This window comes from Eschrichtius robustus, chromosome 18 (genome assembly GCF_028021215.1).
Source record: "Eschrichtius robustus isolate mEscRob2 chromosome 18, mEscRob2.pri, whole genome shotgun sequence".
NCBI classification, from domain to species: Eukaryota; Metazoa; Chordata; class Mammalia; order Artiodactyla; family Eschrichtiidae; genus Eschrichtius; species Eschrichtius robustus.
This window is the reverse complement of record NC_090841.1, coordinates 81008113-81028493: the sequence shown is the minus strand read 5'-3', so window position 1 is coordinate 81028493 and position 20381 is coordinate 81008113. Positions and strand designations below refer to the sequence as shown.

General features: G+C 44.6%; 1 protein-coding gene across 2 annotated transcripts in view; it reads left to right on the top strand.

The window, feature by feature from the left end:
* The window catches only part of TUBGCP3 (tubulin gamma complex component 3), a 60776-nt gene that overhangs the window by 9903 nt on the left and 30492 nt on the right, over positions 1-20381 (top strand). For both annotated transcript variants that reach the window (XM_068526757.1, XM_068526756.1), the window contains exons 3-11: positions 990-1057; positions 4547-4624; positions 5880-6097; positions 7923-8095; positions 8871-8989; positions 9625-9750; positions 11526-11594; positions 11960-12092; positions 14012-14178. In XM_068526757.1, the coding sequence (XP_068382858.1) occupies positions 990-1057; positions 4547-4624; positions 5880-6097; positions 7923-8095; positions 8871-8989; positions 9625-9750; positions 11526-11594; positions 11960-12092; positions 14012-14178 (1151 nt within the window). The remainder of the gene's footprint in view (positions 1-989; positions 1058-4546; positions 4625-5879; positions 6098-7922; positions 8096-8870; positions 8990-9624; positions 9751-11525; positions 11595-11959; positions 12093-14011; positions 14179-20381) is intronic.

Genomic DNA, 20381 nt, shown 5'->3' with positions numbered 1-20381 from the left:
ATATGATCAGTACATGATACGGGGACCCTTTCCTAGGTGATGAATATGAAAAGGTATTGGCTGTCAAGTCAGTCATTGTCTTTCTAGAGAAGAATTCGAACATTTAAACTAAGTGAGCTTGGCGGATGAGATTTTAAGAAAGCAGTCCTGCTACGCTGGGGTAAACAGACGCAGAGGTTCCTTGGAGAACAGTGAGGCCGTAAGCCAGCTTCTGAGGGGGGTGCTTTTCTCTCAGCCGTAACGGGATTCCTTGGAGAGGCACCCGTGCACGGGTGGTGCGTGCAGCGTGGTGGACGTGGGTGAGCGTCTCCTCCCAGGCCCACGTCCTCCTTCACGGAGCTGCGCGGCGAGTGAGCTTCTCGTTGTTTCCCTTGGCTTCTAGAGAATGGGCTGTGGCCGTGAGCCCTGGGGACACACAGGCATGGAACGAATTCCTGGGTGAAGATTAGCCCCTTAGCTGTTTCGATTTCGATTTTGAAACAGTAACTGACTCTTACATCTTACACCAAAGCACGATGAAGCATTGCAGTATATATTAACAAAAATGCTTAGAAGGTGTGGTTTTAAGTCACACTGTCATGAATGGGGTACTTCTTTGTTATTGCCTTTTGCAGTTAGGATCCCAAAGATGTTTTCACTTCCCATCCCTCCCTCCAGGTGGCCTTTATTAAACTCGTGGTACTTTGCCTCACTGGGCCGTTTGTTACTATTTATAGATAGGATCTAAAAAAATCCCATCATTTCTGTTACTTTAGCTAATTTTCACATAAACTCTTTGATTGCAGCCTAATTTTGTCCATGTTTTACAAATCTCAGATCCAATGACTTGACGAAATTTATGGAGCTGAAGTGACGTTGCCTAGTTATTTTGATTCTTAAGCTCAAGGTTCGTTGCAGACGTCAGAGTTATCCATTACTGTGGGTGAAATAGCATCATAAGAATAAACTTCGGTGTGTGTCATTGACATGCTCATCTTCTGACTTTCCAGTTACCCGACAGAGAAGAGAAGCAGATGCTGCGTTATTTTCAGAACTCCACAGGAAACTTCACTCACAGGTACCACACACGAGTCTGAAAGCTGCTCTGCCGTTGGCGAGGCAGTTAGTGTGGCTGGGAGCACGTGGTCACCTTCTCTGTGTTGGGTAGTGGCTTTCAACTCTAGATAGTGTTTGCTTTTCAGAGACGTTCGGTGTTAGAAGTAGGTTCTAGCTGGGTTGAATGTGAAATTGCTTATAAAGGTGAATGAAGCTATAGTGAGAAAGCGGATCAGACTTCCTGGGCAGCGAGCGTGTCACCGAAGCCTTAGTTACGTCCCTGGGAGGAAGCACATCAGCAGGAGCTTTGACGTGTCTACACACGACAGCAGAGGCTTAGCTTGTTGGTGCATCTCACTGTTCATCAGGTGCAATTCCTGCTGTTACTGTGAATAAATTACAGTAAATTACTGTCACAGTAAATAAATAAAAAATCGATTTGAACATTTTGTGCTTGGATGTTGATACTTGCACATGAGTGGTTTTTTTTTTTTTTTTTTTTTTTTTAAAGATGACCCAGTTTTTTTTTGTTGTTGTTGTTGTTGTTGTTTTTTTTAATTTATTTATTTTTATTTTTGGCTGTGTTGGGTCTTTGTTTCTGTGTGAGGGCTTTCTCTAGTTGCGGCAAGTGGGGGCCACTCTTCATCGCGGTGCGCAGGCCTCTCACTATCGCAGCCTCTCTTGTTGCGGAGCACAGGCTCCAGACGCGCAGGCTCAGTAGTTGTGGCTCACGGGCCCAGTTGCTCCACGGCATGTGGGATCTTCCCAGACCAGGGCGTGAACCCGTGTCCCCTGCATTGGCAGGCGGATTCTCAACCACTGCACCACCAGGGAAGCCCCATGAGTGGTTTTTCTAACCTGTTATTTTTATAAAAGACTCTGCTGGCCTTTACTCCAGTAAACTAACTGAATCCTAGGGGGAGATTTTTGTGATTCAAGCTATAAAGGAAGCTAGACAGCTAGGTAGCCGTCTCCCTTCTCTTACAGAGAAGAAAGTGAAATCCTGAGAAGTTTACTGCTTTTGCTCAGCAAATACTCGGTTAGTCTCACGATGGTGAAATCACGGAGCAGTGCCTGATGCTGCCAGTAGTAGAACTCGTGGTTCTTTCAAGTCTTCCTCTTTGTTCGTCTGTGGTACCCCTAAAGAGAAGCCTAACCTTATTTGCTGACCTTTTTGATTCCTTAATTCAATTGGATTTACTTGGATTCACTGCTTTAAGTATGTTTTTCCATCTTTATGATATTTATGAAGTTAAGAAATGACCTTGCAAGAGATATGATTTTAAAAAAAAAACCTTTCAATATGAATATAATCTAACATTAAATTATAAAATCAAAAAAAAAAAAGAGGAACCTTTTTTTGTACAGTCGTTTCCAGGCAGATAGTTTCAAACTGCTGTATTATTTGGTTTTCTTAATCTTTCTCTATTTTTAAAAACAACTTCACTTGTGCATTGAAAATTACCAAGATCTGCTTATCAGATGTCACATTCCCGAGATGCTTATTAGCCTTACTGAGATCCCCAAAGGGAGATTTCATCAGTAAGAGCTGTTATGTCTGTTAACACTGGCCATTAGGTGAAAACATATTTAGGGAGTTTCTAATTTAAGTGGCTGTTTTACACAGTTCAGTTTGGAGCACCAAATGCTTACTCCTAAAGCAGCAATGTTTTACATGGTAGCCGGCTTCCTAGGGCTGGAGGCCGAAGCATGAGGGAAGGTGTTAGCGAGCGGCGGGAGCCGTTCCTTCTTGTTGCTGAAACGTCTGCTTCTTTGGAACCACAGCCGTGGTCGGTGTTTTGTCCTCCCTCCCGCCCGTCAGGGCCTTCCAGCAGTGTGCCCGTGGGCACCAGCGCCGGTCCGAGGGGCCCTTGGCCGTTTGCCACTGTGTCCTTAGACCCCAGGCGGGAGTCAGGGAGCAGAGGCGTGGGCAGGGTGTCCTGGGCCAGAAGCTGGACCGTGGCTGGCGGGGCAGAGCTGAGGACGAGGAGGGGCTGCGGGCGGGCGGAGGAAGGTGGGGCTGTGCGGGGCTGTGCGAGAGGAGCGGGGGGCCTCAGGAGGGGTGGGCTGGGGTGCGCGCCGGTCTCAATAACTGCGCGCGCAACGCTTGTCCCGATGCTCCTGCAGAGCTCACGGGGCCCTGATACGTGTTTCCACATGTAAAATTCAGTGTGCGCACAGCGTTCAACGTTTTATGTCTGAATTGAGGTCCTTTCAGTTTCACAGTCTAAGACGACAGGGTCTGAAGTGGTTTAGAATCATCTGAAACGTGCGCTGCTGGAGTTGTTGATTCTGGTGGTCCCACCAGCTCTGTTCTCTCCCCCTTTCTGCTGCTTTGGGCTCCGGGGGGCTGACCGGTGTGGATTGCAGCCCCTAGGCTCCCTTGCTTCTGGTTGGCTTCCCCTGGAACAGGCAGGGTAGGGAAGAGTGAGCCCCTCCTGCCGCGCTGCAGGGACACATGTCTCTGTTTCTGAGAGACGCACGTCTCCTCGGGGGGTCCTCTCGTGAGCCTGGGCCACTGAGCGATCCTCCTGTGTCTGGAAGGGCAGTTCATGAAACCAAAGTGTATTTGCCCGAACGTCTGCTTCCCTCTGGGCTGAGGCCTCGGTCAGGGCTGGCCTCTTCCTTCCTTGCTGTTGTCCCAGCTGGGGAGTTTGCTGTTTCTGAAAAATTCTGTGTGAATCAGTTACATACCTAGAATGAGCTTGTTCTTTAAAGAAACTTTCTAGGAATATTTTATACATGTAATGAAGAACTTGTGCAACGTGAGTAACCGTCCCATAATTTGTTTTGTAAACAAAGTATTTATAGTTTCTAGCCTATGCATGGCAAAGGTAGGAATACAGGAATAGAGTGCAATGCGCTGTAAGTTTGGGATAAAACGTATGGAGGGTGGGCTGCTTGCTGTTAACGGTTGTGAATCGGGGGGAGGGATACATGTTTGGAAATTAATGAAACCATCGTGATTACCTTACATAGAAACCTGGGGGCAGTTATCCTGACATCTAAGTGCTTCAGAACCTTGAGCTTCCCAAGAATGCATGATGCTGAGACCTACGTCTTATCCTTTGGAATTATTTTCTTTTTTCCTAATACTCTTGTTTTACGGCTCAAATTGGACTTAAGGCGGGGAAAGCATTCACGCATTTTGTGATGGCATTATTCTTATAATCAGCTGTGTTTGGGAAGCTGGTTATTATAGGAATTATTTCAGGGAGGAAATACCGTTAGACAGGAATAGGGTAATTGAAAAAATGTTCACGTTGGGACTTTGGAGTTAGGTTTCAGGGGGTTAAAGGTTCCAAGGGTCTTGACCTCTTGAGAACGTTCTCTTGCCTTCTCATGGATAGCACTGTGGTAGTGCCTGAAAAATGGACAAATTTAGATTCGATGTTACCAGGTGAATTTTAAAATGCGTTTCCATCTTGGAAATAAGGGTAATTTAGGAGAGAGGAAGATAAAATTGGGAACTAGTGCAAAGCTGTTCTTTTAATGTTTTCTTTCTAAACAGGGAGTTTTGAAACATAAATGGTCGATTCTCTACCTCTTGCTCAGCCTTAGTGAAGATCCACGCAAGCAGCCTAACAAGGTGAGAGTCTCTATGTTCACAGCTCGATGCCTTTTTAAAGCACAGTGTCTTTTGCTGGGACGGTTATACCAAAGTTTGGTAGGAATTGGCTTCCATACTTAAGAAAGTAATAGGAGAAAAGCAAAAAAATTTGTATGGTTTTCCGGGCAGTCATGAGGGTCAAGAGATTTCTTTTTCTTTCTTTCTTCTTTTGTTTTTGTTTTTGTTTTGTTTTTAAGGGCATTTTTAGTCAGCATGCTGTGTTTCCTTAAGATGTTTCTGCGAATCATGTTATTACTTCAAATATAACAACGTCTGGTTAAATAGAGCATAAACTATCAGTTTTCAGATTTTTATTCTGTACAGTTATTAATATTAGCACAGCTTCATCATTCGTTGGGTTAGACGACCTTTTAGGGTTTTCTTGGGTTTTCAGATATCATGATGAACATTAATTACTGTTATACCATGAAAAGTTTGTCGTCAGTGGGCTCAGTTTTTGACCCGTGCGGTGTTTGAAAGAGCTGTTGGGCTGCCGCCCGGAGTCCCAGAGAGTCTGGTGTAATAAGATGCTCGACCACAGAAATTTGAGTGTTTAGAGAGTTGAAGAATGTGGGTGAAAGAGTCATATTTACCTTTAAAGCCTTAGTCTGAGTAATGAGCATTCTTTCATTACATAATAATGCCAGACTTTTAAAAATGTTTGAGTAATTGTTTGAGTTTCAGTTTGCTTGGTTTCTGAGTAAAGCGTTTAGTTATCAGACCATGTGGGAGTTTTGAGATTCAGAAAACTTTCCAGAACTTTACCAGTTCAGGCATATTTCAAAACTATAATACCTGATTTATCGTTTAATAAGTACAGGCACATCTCGTTTTATTGTGCTTCGCAGATACTGCATTTTTTACAAGTTGAAGGTGTGTGGCAACTTTGCATTGTCAGACGATGGTTAGCATTTTTAAGCAATAAAGTATTTTTAAATTAAGGTGTGTATATTGCTTTTTAGACATAATGCTGTTGCATACTCAATAGACTACAGTGTAGTGTACACATAACTTTTATATGCACTGGGAAGCCAGAAAATTCGTGTGACTTGCTTTGTTTCACTACTCGTTTTATTGCGGTGGTCTGGAACTGAGCCCACAATATCTCTGAGGTCTGCCTGCACAAAATCCAGTTACAGAAATAGAACCAAAGTCTGAATGTAAATTATCTTTGCTGGTGTGGGAAAGCGTTCTGTAAGTTCGTACCCATATTCGTGACGCCTTTTATTTGCAGGTTTCTAGCTACGCCACGTTGTTTGCTCAGGCGCTACCCCGAGATGCTCACTCCACGCCCTACTACTACGCCAGGCCTCAGACGCTGCCCCTGAACTACCAGGACCGCAGCGCCGCGCCGGCCCAGAGCTCTGGCAGCCTGGGGAGCAGCGGCGTGGGCAGCGGCAGCGCGTGCGCCCTCGGCGGCCCGGCCCCGACGCCTCAGCCTCTCCTCCCGGGGTAACCCAGCTCGCGGTGGGCGCAGGGGGGTGCTCGGCCCTTATTCGGGCGTCTCGTCTTCACCGACACTGTCTTCAGAGCCGCGTGTGTGCCAGGGATGTTCTAGGCGCTGGGTCTGAGGTGCTCTATCTAGGACGTTCCCTTCCAGGCGCTCCCTCCGTTTCAGCCGGGAGCCCCTCCCGCGTTTAGTCCTAGCTGCCTGTGAAGGGTTTGGGCCGACTCCGCCTGTTAAGGAAGGCACAGGCCCGTTAGCGGGGGGCCTGCGCACGCGACGGCGTGCAGAGCCTTCTCTGGCCGTAACTGAGCGACAGGCTCTTGCTGGGCTCTCGCACTTCTCTCGGTGCACGTTGTCCCCTTCGTGGGTGTGCTGTTCTCTTCCTCAGTTATTTGAGACGTCGGGAACATAAGATAAAGCTGTCTCGTCCTCGAGTGCTGAGGTCTTCAGACTGAGGCGTGTGGCATCTTACAGTACATGTGTGACATCAACGTGCTGTCACATCCGATCACACGCAGAGCTCATGGCTGAGAGTAAAGCCAGTGCCAGTGCCCGAATGGACGTGGAACTTTGCTCTCCTGTGTGTTTTTCCATACACATTCCTAGAAATCACATTAAAGCAGACTATGCTTTAAAATATCAAAAAGTGGCTATTTTTCCAGGAGAACAGTGACCAAGGATTTACCATCAAATGATGTTTTCCACATGAGCGTAATACAGTTATAAGTCATTGTGCGACTTAATCAAATTTTGTTAAAGTTATTAGAAAATAGAATGTGTGTACCACACATGTGGAATAAATGGAGTCTAGTATTTTAGAAAGACAGCACAATACATCCCAAAATTTAATCTTAAACTCATATTCTGGCTAAAAGAATAAACAGATGTTCTTATTTTCACCTTTAAAATAAGTATTTGAAATAATTAGTGTCATGATCTAAAGAAAGCTGTATAGAGAACTTTGAACTGAAGTGGTCTTTTAGAATTTTTTCTTAAATTTAGGACTGTATTCAAAAACATAGTTTTAATTTAGTGTTGTTGATGACTTTTTCCTCCTGTCAAAAATAGGAGAAAGTCAGGGCCGTTTCAGGTTTTTCTTTCCTCTCTTACTCGACCAGTTAAAACCAAAGCTCACCACTTGGAAGCAGTAGTGCCACTGAGATCCTCGTTTCTGTATTTTGTGGTCCCAGGAAGCACTATTTTTGTTGCAGTTGTCAAAATGTATGTCATTAGAAATCAGCTGTCAGCTTCCTACATCTTCAGGGAGCAGCTTTGACATGTTCTCCAAATTATTAGAAGCTGTCTTGACCTTGGATGTGCCTTTGCCTTATATTTTATGTTTGTGCATTTTAAAACTAATTGCAGATTACGATGTTTCGTTTCGTATCAAGTGCTGTGAAGACTGAGGGACAGTGAGGACAGGGAAGGGGGACAGTTTCGGATTTTTTAACTCAACAAATGTTCACTGGATGAAAGATGTTAACTTTTAGGGTAAAACCAGTAGTGAATCTCAAAGTGGTTTTAGCTGGGTGGTGTGTGTTATGTATTTGTAAAGAAAAGTCCAGTAGGTTGTGACTTGTGTGTTGAGAAGTCTGTGGAGGTGGCAGGAAGAGCCCGAGAGCCACCTCGGGAGCCCAGGAGGCCTTGGGCGTCGTCGCTGGGACACGGCGGCGGGGGGCGGGGCGGTGGTGGTGTGGTCGCTCGGGCGTCTCAGGTTCTCAGGATTAAGTCACTCAGTATAGCAACTCAAGCAGCGTGTCTTCGGCTGTCTCAGTGTCCTCCGTGACTAGTCTGGCATTTGAAGACACAGACGGTCCCTTCCTCTTTCAGACAGTCTCACCCAGCTCCGGGCGCAGGAGATTGTCTCCGACAGCAGCTGGGCTCACGTCTTGCGTGGACTTTAACTGCAAACCAGCCTCCTTCACAAACCGCTACCTCGAAGGGCGTCCCCAGCTCTGTGTCCCGCAGCGTGACAAGGCCACGGAGAGAGGGGGATGCGGGTGGTGAGTAGGATGCACCCCTTGTCTTAAACGCTCACAGCCTTGGCGTGGTCTCTCGCTCTCGTGGCGGGGTTCAGGAGCCTCAGTCCTCCAGGCTGGCTTTGTCGCCCTGTCACCCTGGCCGTGCCTCCCCACAGCCGCCCACTGCTCAGGTCCTTGCCGAGTGCTTTCCTGGGTCTGCTCTCCCTTCCCCGATGACGGTAGGCCCGGTTTGCTGCAACCTGGTATTTATAGACCGTTATCGCCACAACTGACTGCAGCCCTGGAGTGGGAGCCTGACCCCGGCTGGGCTCTGACTGTGTCTCCTCCCGCCGAGACCTTGGGTCTGTGGGCTTTGCCTCTCATCATGACGTTGGGTAATACCTAAATTCTGAGTTAGCTTTTGTTCCAAGGTTTGTGGAAATCATAGATCCCTTTCTGCTGTGTTAACTCCTTTTGTCATGGTGATGGAGACGGAACCAGGTTTGCGTGCTTGCCGTGTAGCCAGTTTTCTAAACATCGTATGAAATAATTATCCATCCTTTTGTGATTGATTTGTGCTGCTCCTGATCATATATTAAACTCCCACATATTGCTTTGTCTTTTTAAAAGACTTTTGGAAGAGAAATTATATGATCTCCATATCCTTTTCAGAAAATCCTTTTTTCTTATAACTTCATATTCTTTCTCATCTTAAATTCCTTTATTTAGTTTTTAAATTTTGTTCTGGTTGCAAATATATTACCTGAAGCGAATTGTGTTGTGCGATTTATTTCACCTTGTAAAAACCGTGTTACAGGTGCTGTGGAAGTTGCCGAGGCAGCCCTAGTCAGAGATATTCTGTACGTCTTCCAGGGCATAGACGGCAGAAATGTCAAGATGAGCAACGCTGACAACTGTTACAAAGTGGAGGGAAAGGTACGGTCACTGAAACCCCGTCTGAAGTGTTCAGAAGTCAAGACAGATGGCATCAGGACCAGGCAGGCACGGTTGGTTTGTGAGGCAGTACTAGGGTCACGAGGGCTGGCGTGCAGATTCGGGAGTCCTGGTCAGCCTGCACCCTGGAACCCTGGTTTGCTCCCTGGTTTGATCCTCAGCGCGTTGCCCCCTTTCATCCTGTGACAGTGGTGCGCGAGTTACCTGACGGCCAGGTATCCTGGCATCTTTGCTTCTGTCTTCCAGAACCTGCCTTTCCCACAGTCCTTCTTGTTGACCCTCTGTCCTTTTGCGACTCTTAGCCGAGTCACGAGGCCACTGACGTCACAGACTGTCCCTGCCACGCCGGGCACCCTGGCCAGTCACTCCTAGGGCGGTGGGACCCAAGCCTGACACTCGCTCAGAGGTGTCTTACTTCCCTGCCTTCTCTGTGATGCTTTTTGTTCCCTAGAGTCTCACTGCTTTCACTTTAGTGATGGTGTGTTAGTTACCTTTAAGTTTCTTACGTTGAAGCCTAAGAATTATAAAAGTACAAATGGTTAAAGAAATAATAATAATTAAAATCCTAGTGTTAAAAATTTTTTTTATTTTAAACTCTGGATATATTTACTTTTTAGGCAAACCTAAATAAATCTTTGAGGGATACGACGGTCAGACTTGCTGAGTTGGGATGGTTACATAATAAAATCAGAAAATACACTGACCAGAGGAGCCTAGACCGTTCATTTGGACTTGTAGGCCAGGTATGTTCTTTGTCACGGAGACACGTGGGGTTTTGGGGTGACATTCACCTCGGGAAGTGCTTAATCTCCTTAGAATCTTATAAGAAAGTCATTCTGAAGAGGGTTCTTTTTACATAAAGAAGGTTTGAAAATGGACTGTGTCAGTCACGGTCAACTCAAGAAAAGAGAAAACATAGTGGATAGTGACAAAGATAATCAAATATAGCAATTTTTTAAAATGTTAAATGAATACTTGGGAACACTGACCATGTATGAATCACTTTACATATTTTAGTGTATTTTCCCTTTGACTTGATTCTCTCAATTAAAAAAATTTTTTTTAATTGAAGGATAGTTGATTTACAGTGTAGTGTTTCAGGTGTACATCAAAGTGATTTGGTTATACGTATATATGTATGTATTTTTATTACCTTCCATTGTAGTTACAAATACTGAATATCGTTGCCTGTGCTATACAGTAAATCCCTGTTTATCTATTTTACTATAGTAGTGTGCATCTGTTAATCCCATACTCCCAGTTTATCCCTCCCTCCCTCCCTTCCCTCCCTTCCCTCCCTTTCTCCTTTGGTAACCATAAGTTTGTTTTCTATGTCTGTGAGTCTGTTTCTGTTTTGTAAATAGGTTCATTTGTATTATTTTTAGATTCCACGTTGAAGTGGTATCATATGGTATTTGTCTTTGTCTGACTTACTTCATTTTGTATGGTAATCTCTAGGTCCATCCATGCTTCTGCAAGTGGCATTATTTCATTCTTTTTTACAGCTGAGTAATATTCCATTGCATATATATATATATATATATATATATATATATATATATATATACACACATATGTACACACACACACACCCACTACCACATCTTCTTTATCCAGTCATCTGCTGATAGACACTTAATGTTTCTTTTATGTTCTCTAATGTTCTTCACTAGTGATATTTTTAAATTGGCAACTCCATGCCAGTTCCCCCCATTTTGGTGAGGGGAGTTGTACCATCCACATTATTAAAAACTGCCTTGTACCTTTTCAATCTTAAATTCTGAAAAGGTATCAGAAGGACCTTCACATACTCCTGTGACTCTGGAATGAACTCTGGGCGTAAGCCTAAGGGTATGCAGGAGGAGAGCCTGTGACAGAACCTGTAAAGGATAGACAGGTTTCTCACGGGCATAGAAAACATACTTACGGTTACCAAAGGGAAGGTGGGGGGAAGGATAAATTAGGAGTTTAGAATTAGCAGATACACAGTACTATGTATATATAAAATAGGTAAACAACAAGGACCTACTGTATAGCACAGGGAACTATAGTCAGTATCCTGTAATAACCTATAATGGAAAAGAGTCCAAAAAAAAAGAATGTAGATGTATACATATATATGTATAACGGAATCACTTTGTTGTACACCTGAAACTAACAGAATATTGTAAATCAACTATACTTCAGTGAAAAAAAATTAGAAGGGACGTAATCTGAAAATAAAGCATCAGTGTCTAAAGTGAATACCCCTTAGCTTATGAAAAATGCACTGTGTTTCTCCACTTCCCTCCTGCAAAGCTCATGCTGAAGGACAGCCCTTCCCGGATGCTATTAAATGCGTATGTCTTGGTGGGTACACCTGCGTGGGGAATGTGGACAGAAGCAGACTTTCATCTCGCAGACACCCGGACTTTGTCTCAAGGCGTCGTCCTGCGAGGTCCCCGTGTGTTGCGGTGTAGTGACCGTCGTGTGCAGTGACCGTGTCCTGCTTTAATTGTGCTTCGTCCTTTCTCCACAGAGCTTTTGTGCTGCCTTGCACCAGGAACTCAAAGAATACTACCGATTACTCTCTGTTTTACATTCCCAGGTAAATACCTTATTTTTAATTTCTTCATGATTTGAAGTGTTAGGAAATACCACTATACAGAATTTTTAAGTTTCTTCATACATTACTTTTAAAAGATAAAAATCTGATAATCCTATCGGGAAGGATTGGATATCTGTAAAGTTTCATTGTGTCCTAGAGCCAGTTCATTGCTAATTTTCAGGGTCCTGTCTGCCATTGAAACAGACCTCCTCTGTAGCTTGAAGGAACTGTCGCTGTCTCAGAGGGACCTTCTGTTTCATTTTCATGAGGATAATCCTTTCCCCGTGTCTACTTCACATGGATTAAGACATGCTCGGCCTGTTTGGTGTCCCGTACTTACACATTCTGTCTTTCCTGTTTTTCAGCTACAGTTAGAAGATGATCAGGGTGTGAATTTGGGCCTTGAGAGTAGCTTAACGCTCCGGCGTCTTCTGGTTTGGACGTACGACCCCAAGATAAGACTGAAGACCCTGGCGGCCCTGGTGGACCACTGCCAAGGTCATTTTGCTTTATTTCAAAGCAGGTTTTAGGGAATGTCACCGAGGTTTATTTTTGTGCCTGCCCTTTTGTGTGCTTAACAGCCAGAAGGATGCTGATTAAATACAAATTAATAGACATGAACTTACAGGGGAGAATAACCAGCTGTCCGCATAGCCCAGTGTTTATGCTTTGGAGGCTCAGGACTTCCTTGAGGGGAAGGGGGCGGGGTCTAGTTTTCAGAGATTTTGCCTTTTCCTGTGGCCCATGGTGTTACAGCTGCTTATCTCTGTTCCTCTTTTATTTGTCTTTCAATTAGCAGCCTCTCCTAGCGCTTCAGTCCCCCCAGGTTCCGGCCCACGTCTGGGCTCAGCAGCTGTGTCACAAGTTCCCTTGTTTGTGCGTCTGGGTGGGGCCCCCCCTGGGCTCTCGGCCTGTGTTTCTAGTTGCTTCTCAGCATCTTTCTCACTGTGTGTGCTCCCTTGGCCAGGAAGCCCTTTGTCTCTCCTCGTCTATAACCGTGGGCACTGGGGGTCCCTGCCCCCTCGGGGTGGGAGGGCCAGGTGAGATGTGGGGACCGGTGGCCGCCCTGCCCTCTGGCTGTGCGTGCGCTGCCCCCTCCCGCGGGATGGTTCTCAGGGCCACTGATTCCAAGGGCCCGGTGTGGGTGGCACCTTCCTCAAAAGAAGAAAGAAGTCGAATACAGTGAGTAAATGCCTCCTTTCTCTCCAGCTACTGGCAGCCCCCCAACTGTCTTCCTGCCGACCCCCATCCCTTTCATGGTCCTGGCGCCTCCAGCTCCTCCCTAGGCCCCCAGGCTTTGCCCTCCCGGGGACGCTGGGGTCCCCGCTCTGGGCCTTCTTCATGCCCTGTCCTCATAACCTGCCAACTGGCTCTGTCTCTCTTTGTGCACACATGCCAAGAGGGATCCTACTAAAGTCAGAGCACGTCAGTCCTTTCCTTAAAATCTGTCCGCAATCCGAAGATGCAGACGTAGAGAATGGACTTGAGGACGCTGGGAGGGGGAAGGGTAAGCTGGGACAAAGTGAGAGAGTGGCATGGACATATATACACTCCCAAATGTAAAACAGATAGCTAGTGGGAAGCAGCTGCATAGCACAGGGAGATCAGCTCGGTGCTTTGTGACCACCTAGAGGGGTGGGATAGGGAGGGTGGGAGGGAGACGCAAGAGGGAGGGGATATGGGGATGTATGTATACGTATAGCTGATTCACTTTGTTATAAAGCAGAAACTAACACACCATTGTAAAGCAATTATACTCCAATAAAGCTGTTAAAAAAAAAACAAACTTTCCGCAATGTAATAAACTCCAGAATTATTCAGATGGGAAACTCTTCGTGTGCTTATACTATTGGATCTGGTTTTTGCCGCTCCCGATATTTTGTGCTGAGCTGTGCTCCTGGGACACCGGGCACTGTTAACACAGGGCCATGTTTTCACACTGTAGGGCCACCAGTTAGTTAATGGGTTATGACATCAGTCTAATGAGTTGAGACCAGCATATTATACCAAAAGAGAAAAAGGAAAAAATAGAAAATCTTCAAGTGTAAGTATTGTTTGTAAAGCTCTTGTTTTCTATATATGCTTATTTGTGTATTGGATTGCGGTATAAAGTGTGAGTCTTGATGTGGGTCTCAGTCAAGAAAAGGTGAAGAATTGTGTTCTCGATCGTATCTCGAGTCACGTTTTCCATAGGGGTCGTGGAGAGTCACGTGAAGCGCTCTGACTCACGTGAAGCCCAGGTAGACCCTAGGCCTCTGGGCCCCTGGTCCGTCGCGTGTTGACTGCTGCTTCTACGTCCAAACAGTACTAGGAGAGCAGACACACTTTATCTCCGTGACTTGGCCATTTGCATTACTGTTCAGTTGTTGGTTTCTACTGTGAGTGTCAATGTGGGTGTTTTTTTGCTGTGTCCCCAGGAAGGAAGGGAGGTGAGCTGGCTTCAGCCGTCCACGCCTACACCAAGACGGGGGACCCCTCCATGAGGTCCCTGGTGCAGCACATCCTCAGCCTGGTGTCACACCCCGTCCTGAGCTTCCTTTACCGGTGGATCTACGATGGGGAGCTCGAGGACACGTACCACGAAGTAAGGGACGCGGCCCCTTCTCAGGCGCGGCTTTGAGGAGCATGGGAACAGTTACTCTTTCTTGATTTTTTTCCCGAAACTATTTTCTCTTCACAGTGATGCCACCATACTTCATTTGCATGCCTGGCCTATTTTGCCAATTACCTCATTGATCAGAGTTGTATTTGGTTAGTGAGAAACTGTTATCCTCGTTTGAACAGTGGGAAACTCAGCAAGGTCGGATCGCTTGTGTCTGTTTATCAGCAAGTTGGCGGCAAAGCTAGGACTAGGTGTCCCCAGTCTTAGTCCGGGTTTCCTGGCAGGGTGGTATTACACGTTCTGATGCTTTGCACCGTTACTGTATGAACTAAACTCATGCTGGTTAACTGTGGTGCTGACAATTCTAATGAGACAAGTTATTTGTATATGTGTATATGTATATGTACCTATTGAAATGCAGTTAGTTCTGCCAGAATGTAACATACTTGCCCCTAAAAATCACTGCTATGCAAAATCATATGGTAAAAACCAGACTTCTGACAAAAAGTAGAGTGAGGGGCACCACACTCAAAAACCTTGTCATTATGTTACATTAAAAAAGGATAGGAATTAAATGGAAGCTGTAGCACAGTTTTTAACACATATTAGACGGTTAAGAAATGGGTAAATTCTAGAGTAAATACGGCATTGACCTTGACAAAGCCCTGGCATTAGCTTGTGGGCCTGGGTGGAGGCGGGACAGACGATCGTGGCTGCTGGAACGCGTGGGTGAAGGCGGCAGGGCAGTTTCAGGTGCGTCTCTGGGGATGTTTGTGTGGCCCACGTGGCTGGGCTCCTGTTTTCACCTAGTTTTTCGCGGGTGAAATTGCACGTAAGCAATCATGGAAGCAGATCTGACCGTAGGTGGTACTGTTTTGTGCTTTGGGGACACACACGGCATCCACATGTGCGTGTGTGCTGTGGAGGCCCCCAGGGTGCCCTGTAGGCCTCCTGTGGAGGGTTGGGCTTGTAGCTGTTGCTGCCTGGACACAGCCCTTTTGCCTAACAGCTCTCCTATCCGAGCAGATTCTGTTCTTTTAGTTTTAAATCTTACCCACATTGTTAAAGTGAACATCCCTTTATGTGCCTCCCTGGGAGTGTTTATGAGCTTCTCTGAAGTCGGTCCTGGGAGATGGGCTGGCTCGGCTGTGGGGAGGGCACAGCTGTAGGTTTGACTCCGTCTCGAGTGCTGGGTGGCTTTCCCGGTCCCCCCACCCCATGCGCCCCCGCCGACTTCTTCCGCCTTCCTGTGTGCACTTCATGTTACCCAACCTGAGTAAAAGTGTTTTTAATCTAATGTATGAGATGTGGCGTCTCCTGTGGTATTTATGCATTCGTGTTTCACTGGTTACTAGTGAGATTGACCAGCTTTTCATGTGTATTGGTTGTTTTTATTTGTCCTACTAATTGCTGTTTGTATTGTTTCCCCATTTGTCCTGTGGATTTGTCTGACTTTTTAAGAGTCGAATCATGGGATGAGTTCATACATTTGGATATCTTGTATCTGTAATTGCACTTTTTTCCTTTAATTATTTTTCTTCAACCATTTGTTTTCACATTATTTCAGACTTAGAGGTGTAAGAATAGTACCGAGAATCATGGGCTTGACGGATGCTCTCCAAATGTTGGTTTTGCCATGTTTTATCATATGCTGAATTCCCATTTATACCCGAGTCTTTCTGGACTCTATTTTTTTCTGATTTTTTTTTTTTTTTTGGTTTGCTATTTCTTTGTCAGTAATACTTAAACGTAGCTTTAGAGTTTGGTATCTGGTAGGAGCAGCTCTTTTCACAATCGTCCTTGTTGTTTCTGCACATTTCCACTTAACATATAGATTTAGAATTAGCTTGTCGACTCTGCCAGATAAAACCTGAGAGAGTTCCTAGAAACACAAACTATCAAACTGACTCATGGGAAATAGGAAATCTGAATAGACCTATAACACAAGTAAAGAGAATAAATGAGTGCTTTAAAAACCTTTCCAGTAAAGAAAAGCCCAGGGCCAGATGGCTTCACTGGTGGATGTGACCAGTGTGGGAACAGGGCCATCTCTGCCCCTGTCTGCCTGGCGGGGTTCCTGGACCTGCTTTCTCTGACCCGCCGTCCACTCCTCCTCAGTAACTTTCCTGCGTGCAGCTCCTATTCATCTTTGTTGACGGCTGTTCAGAGCTCACTTTCTGTGTAACGTGGCTTCATCCTGTGGTCCTTCCAGGAAGCTCTTTGGAACGCCCATGTTTACCTGGTTCCGGGGAGGCTTTTCTCTCCCCCTCCTGCTGCAGAGCGATGCTCAGTGTCCCACCTCGGCTGCCTCTGGGTTTGACTGACTTGCAACCCAAGGATGAGTTTTCAGTCCTTTTATCTGAAAGAAAAACTTCCAGGTGGCCTCTGAGCTTTGCTATTTCTGTGGCGTCATTAAAACTGCCTCTGGGTCCACCAGTTGGGATTTTACTTTTATTTTATTTATTTATTTATTTAAAATTAAGTTTTGGCTGCGTTGGGTCTTCGTTGCTGTGCGCATGCTTTCTCTAGGTGCGGTGAACGGGGGCTACTCTTCGTTGCAGTGCACGGGCTTCTCATTGCGGTGGCTTCTCTTGCTGCAGAGCACGAGCTCTAGGATGCGTGGGCTTCAGTAGTTGTGGCACGTGGGCTCAGTAGTTGTGGCTCGTGGGCTCTAGAGCGCAGGCTCAGTAGTTGTGGCGCACAGGCTTAGTTGCTCCGCGGCATGTGGGATCTTCCCGGACCAGGGCTTGAACCCGTGTCGCCTGCATTGGCAGGTGGATTCTTAACTACTGCACCACCAGGGAAGACCGGGGCTTTACTTTTAATTGTTAAAAAGATATGATCCTTTAGTCCAGTGGTGCAGGGATTAGTATCCAGCTTTTATTTTGTTTATCTTGTATTAGGATGAAGTGCAAAGGCAGGCAAGACTAGAGCCCTGTAAGAATTTACAGATGTCCTCTGAATAGACATTTTTCCAAAGAAGATATACAGATGGCAAACAGATACATGAAAGGATGCTCAACATCACTAATTATTAGAGAAATGCAAGTCAAAACCACAATGAAATATTACCTCACACCTGTCAGAAATGGCCATCATCAAAAAGACAAGAAATAACAAATGTTGGCGAGGACGTGGAGGAAAGGGAGCCCTCGTACACTGTTGCTGGGAGTGTGAACTGGTGCAGCCACTGTGGAGGGTTCTCAAAAAAATTAAAAATAGAACTACCATAAGATCCAGCAATTCCACTCCTGGGTATATACCTGAAAAAACGTAAACACTGATTTGAAAAGATACATGCACCCCGATGTTCATAGCAGCATTATTTCCAGTTGCCAAGATACGGAAGCAACCTAGGTGTCCATCAACAGATGAATTAAATAAAGAAGATGAGGTATATATACACACAATGGAACACGACTCCGCCATAAAAAGAATGGAATTTTGCCATTTGCAACAACGTGGATGGGCTTGGAGGGCATTATGCCAAGTGAGATAAGTCAGAGAAAGACAAATACTGTATGGTATCACTAATATGTGGAACCTAAAAAATACAACAAGCCAGTGAATGTAACAAAAAAGAAGCAGGCTCAGATGTAGAGAACAAACTAATGGTTACAAGTGGGGAGAGGGAAAGGGGAGGGGCAAGATAGAAGTGGGTGATGAAGAGGTACAAACGGTCATGTATAAAACAAGCTACAAGGATATACTGTACAGCACAGGGACTATAGCCAGTATTTTATAATAAGTATAAATGGACTTTAACTCTTAATCATTGTGATTCAATATATTGTACACCTGAACTTATATAATAATGCGCATCAACTATACCTCAGTTTAAAAAAAAAGATTTTACAGATGCACTGAATGATTAGTGTAGAAAGTACTTTCAATGTTTGGGGAGAAGTTTCTAATTATTTTTGGTTCTTACAAAGTAGTACTGTAAAAGAAAACCAAAGTTTTTCATTTTGCTACAATGACTATCTAGGGAAACTCTATCCTGAGACATTTAGTGGCTCACATGGGTTCTCTCCCCTGTAAACTGAGAGAGGTAAACAAATTATGCCCGTGTGTTCAAGGTAAGAACACGATAGCTCAGTGTTAATTTGTTTTATATTTTTGCCTTTTGGATAAACCTGTCAGAGCTATAAAGGATTGGGGCCTTCAACTAGGAACAGGAAAAGAAGGGAAAAGTTAAAAGTCAGCACTCTTGCTTTCAAAATTAGAAAAATTTCAGACAGCAATCAAATGTTAGCTGAAATGCTCTGACGGTGCTCCCAAATCTGCATCCTTGGATCGGAAGGTCAGTGCACTAACTAGAGAGAACGCAGGGGCTGCTTTTTGGACTACCTCTGTGGATGCCTTCAGCACTCTCCTTATTTTGTTCCTCTTACACTTTTGCTAGGAATTATTCGATTTAAAGGTTGACCATGTACCTATCTTACACTTTGGCACTTTCACGCCCACCCCTGAAAGCTGTCGTCTGCCAGTCTGCCTGGTCAGCTCCCTCTGGCCTTCCCCTGGTCCAGAGCCTCCGGCTTCTCTCCGCGTGGCCAGAGGCGGGTCTCTTGGTGGTGGCCTGCCTATTGACCCGTTGAAGTTGGGGTCCTTTGTGGTCTGAATGAATGGATCTGGTTTTAGAAAATAAGTCGCTTGCTGAGGAAATTACCCTCTTCATTTCTGTTTTTAGCAGGAAGGCCTTGGCATTTGTCCAGCACTTCATGAGAAATCATGGTTCAATTATGCTTTATATTTTCCCTCACTTCTTTCTGTGTTTGACATAATGGTGCAAATTAAAGAACCTTGAGTGGAAAGTGCATCAGTAAAATAAAAGCATATTGCAATTATATTCTGACCTTGATTCTTTTCCTCTGTAACTATATTTTTTGCAAGATTAATTATGCCCAGGCCTCTCGGTGTTTGCTTCTAGATGTTTGCTAGTAGGGTGATTGAGTGCTACTTTGCCCTCAGATGAAATGATGCTTTCATAACTTCTAAAGATGACTGAATGCCTGAGTTCTTTATCTTTTAAATTAAATTTTCTTATTGTTCATACTGATAAAAATCCAGCTGTACTCCAACTATCAGGATAAATTAGTGTGTTGTCTGTAGAAACTAGCTATTCTGTTTAAGTGAATAACAGATAAATAACAATTTATATGCAGTTAATCTAATCTGTTGAATGGCAAGCCACAGAGCAGACATAGTGTGGTGACTGGGTAACCTCTTAGATTGTTCATGGTGAGCTTGTGACACTTTAATTTCTATCAGGGCTGATTTGAGTTTATGTTAAAGTGGTGATAGCCTCATTATAATAGTACTGAAAGCAGTCGTTAGTTATGTGTTTAAAATTAGAAAGGGAATATAAATCCAAAAAAGTCTAAAAAAAGGAATATCAGTAAATACTTTCATAATTTAAATTGATATCTAAAGATAAGAATATGAGTTGGAAATAAATGTAGCAGTCTTATCCTCATGGTCATAAAAATGTTGGCATTTGTTCAGATACCTACTTAAAGGAAACTGGCTGTATTTGATCCTAGATGGCTCGATACCATCTAGGATCAAATACAAGGATCAAATATAAGACCTTAACATCATTAGAAATTTTGTTTCCTTAAATAGTTACCCTTGGGAGTAGATTTCTGTGAACAGGAAAAAAAAATCTTTTTTAGTTCATCGCCTTGGGAAAACAGTGTTTCTAAAAAAATTCTTACTTGTACCATATGTTCACTCATTGGCTTGAATTACTCAGTTCTTTTGAACAGTATTTTTTTCTGATTTAAAAATGTGCAATTAAAACGTTTTCGAGTATGTAAACACGGAGGGGGAAATTAAAATGTATTGAATCTCATCATGAACCTATAACCTCTGTTAATATTTTTGTATATCCCTTTTTTATATATTTTTATGTGTGTGTGTATCATACCACACATAGTATTTTGTAACCTCTATTTTTTTTAAAAATAAATTTATTTATTTATTTTTGGCTGCGTTGGGTCTTCGTTGCTGCTCACGGGCTTTCTCTAGTTGCGGCGAGCGGGGGCTACTCTTCGTTGCAGTGCGTGGGCTTCTCATGGCGGTGGCTTCTCTTGTTGCAGAGCATGGGCTCTAGGCACGTGGGCTTCAGTAGTTGCGGCACATGGGCTTCCAGTAGTTGCGGCGCACGGGCTTAGTTGCTCCGC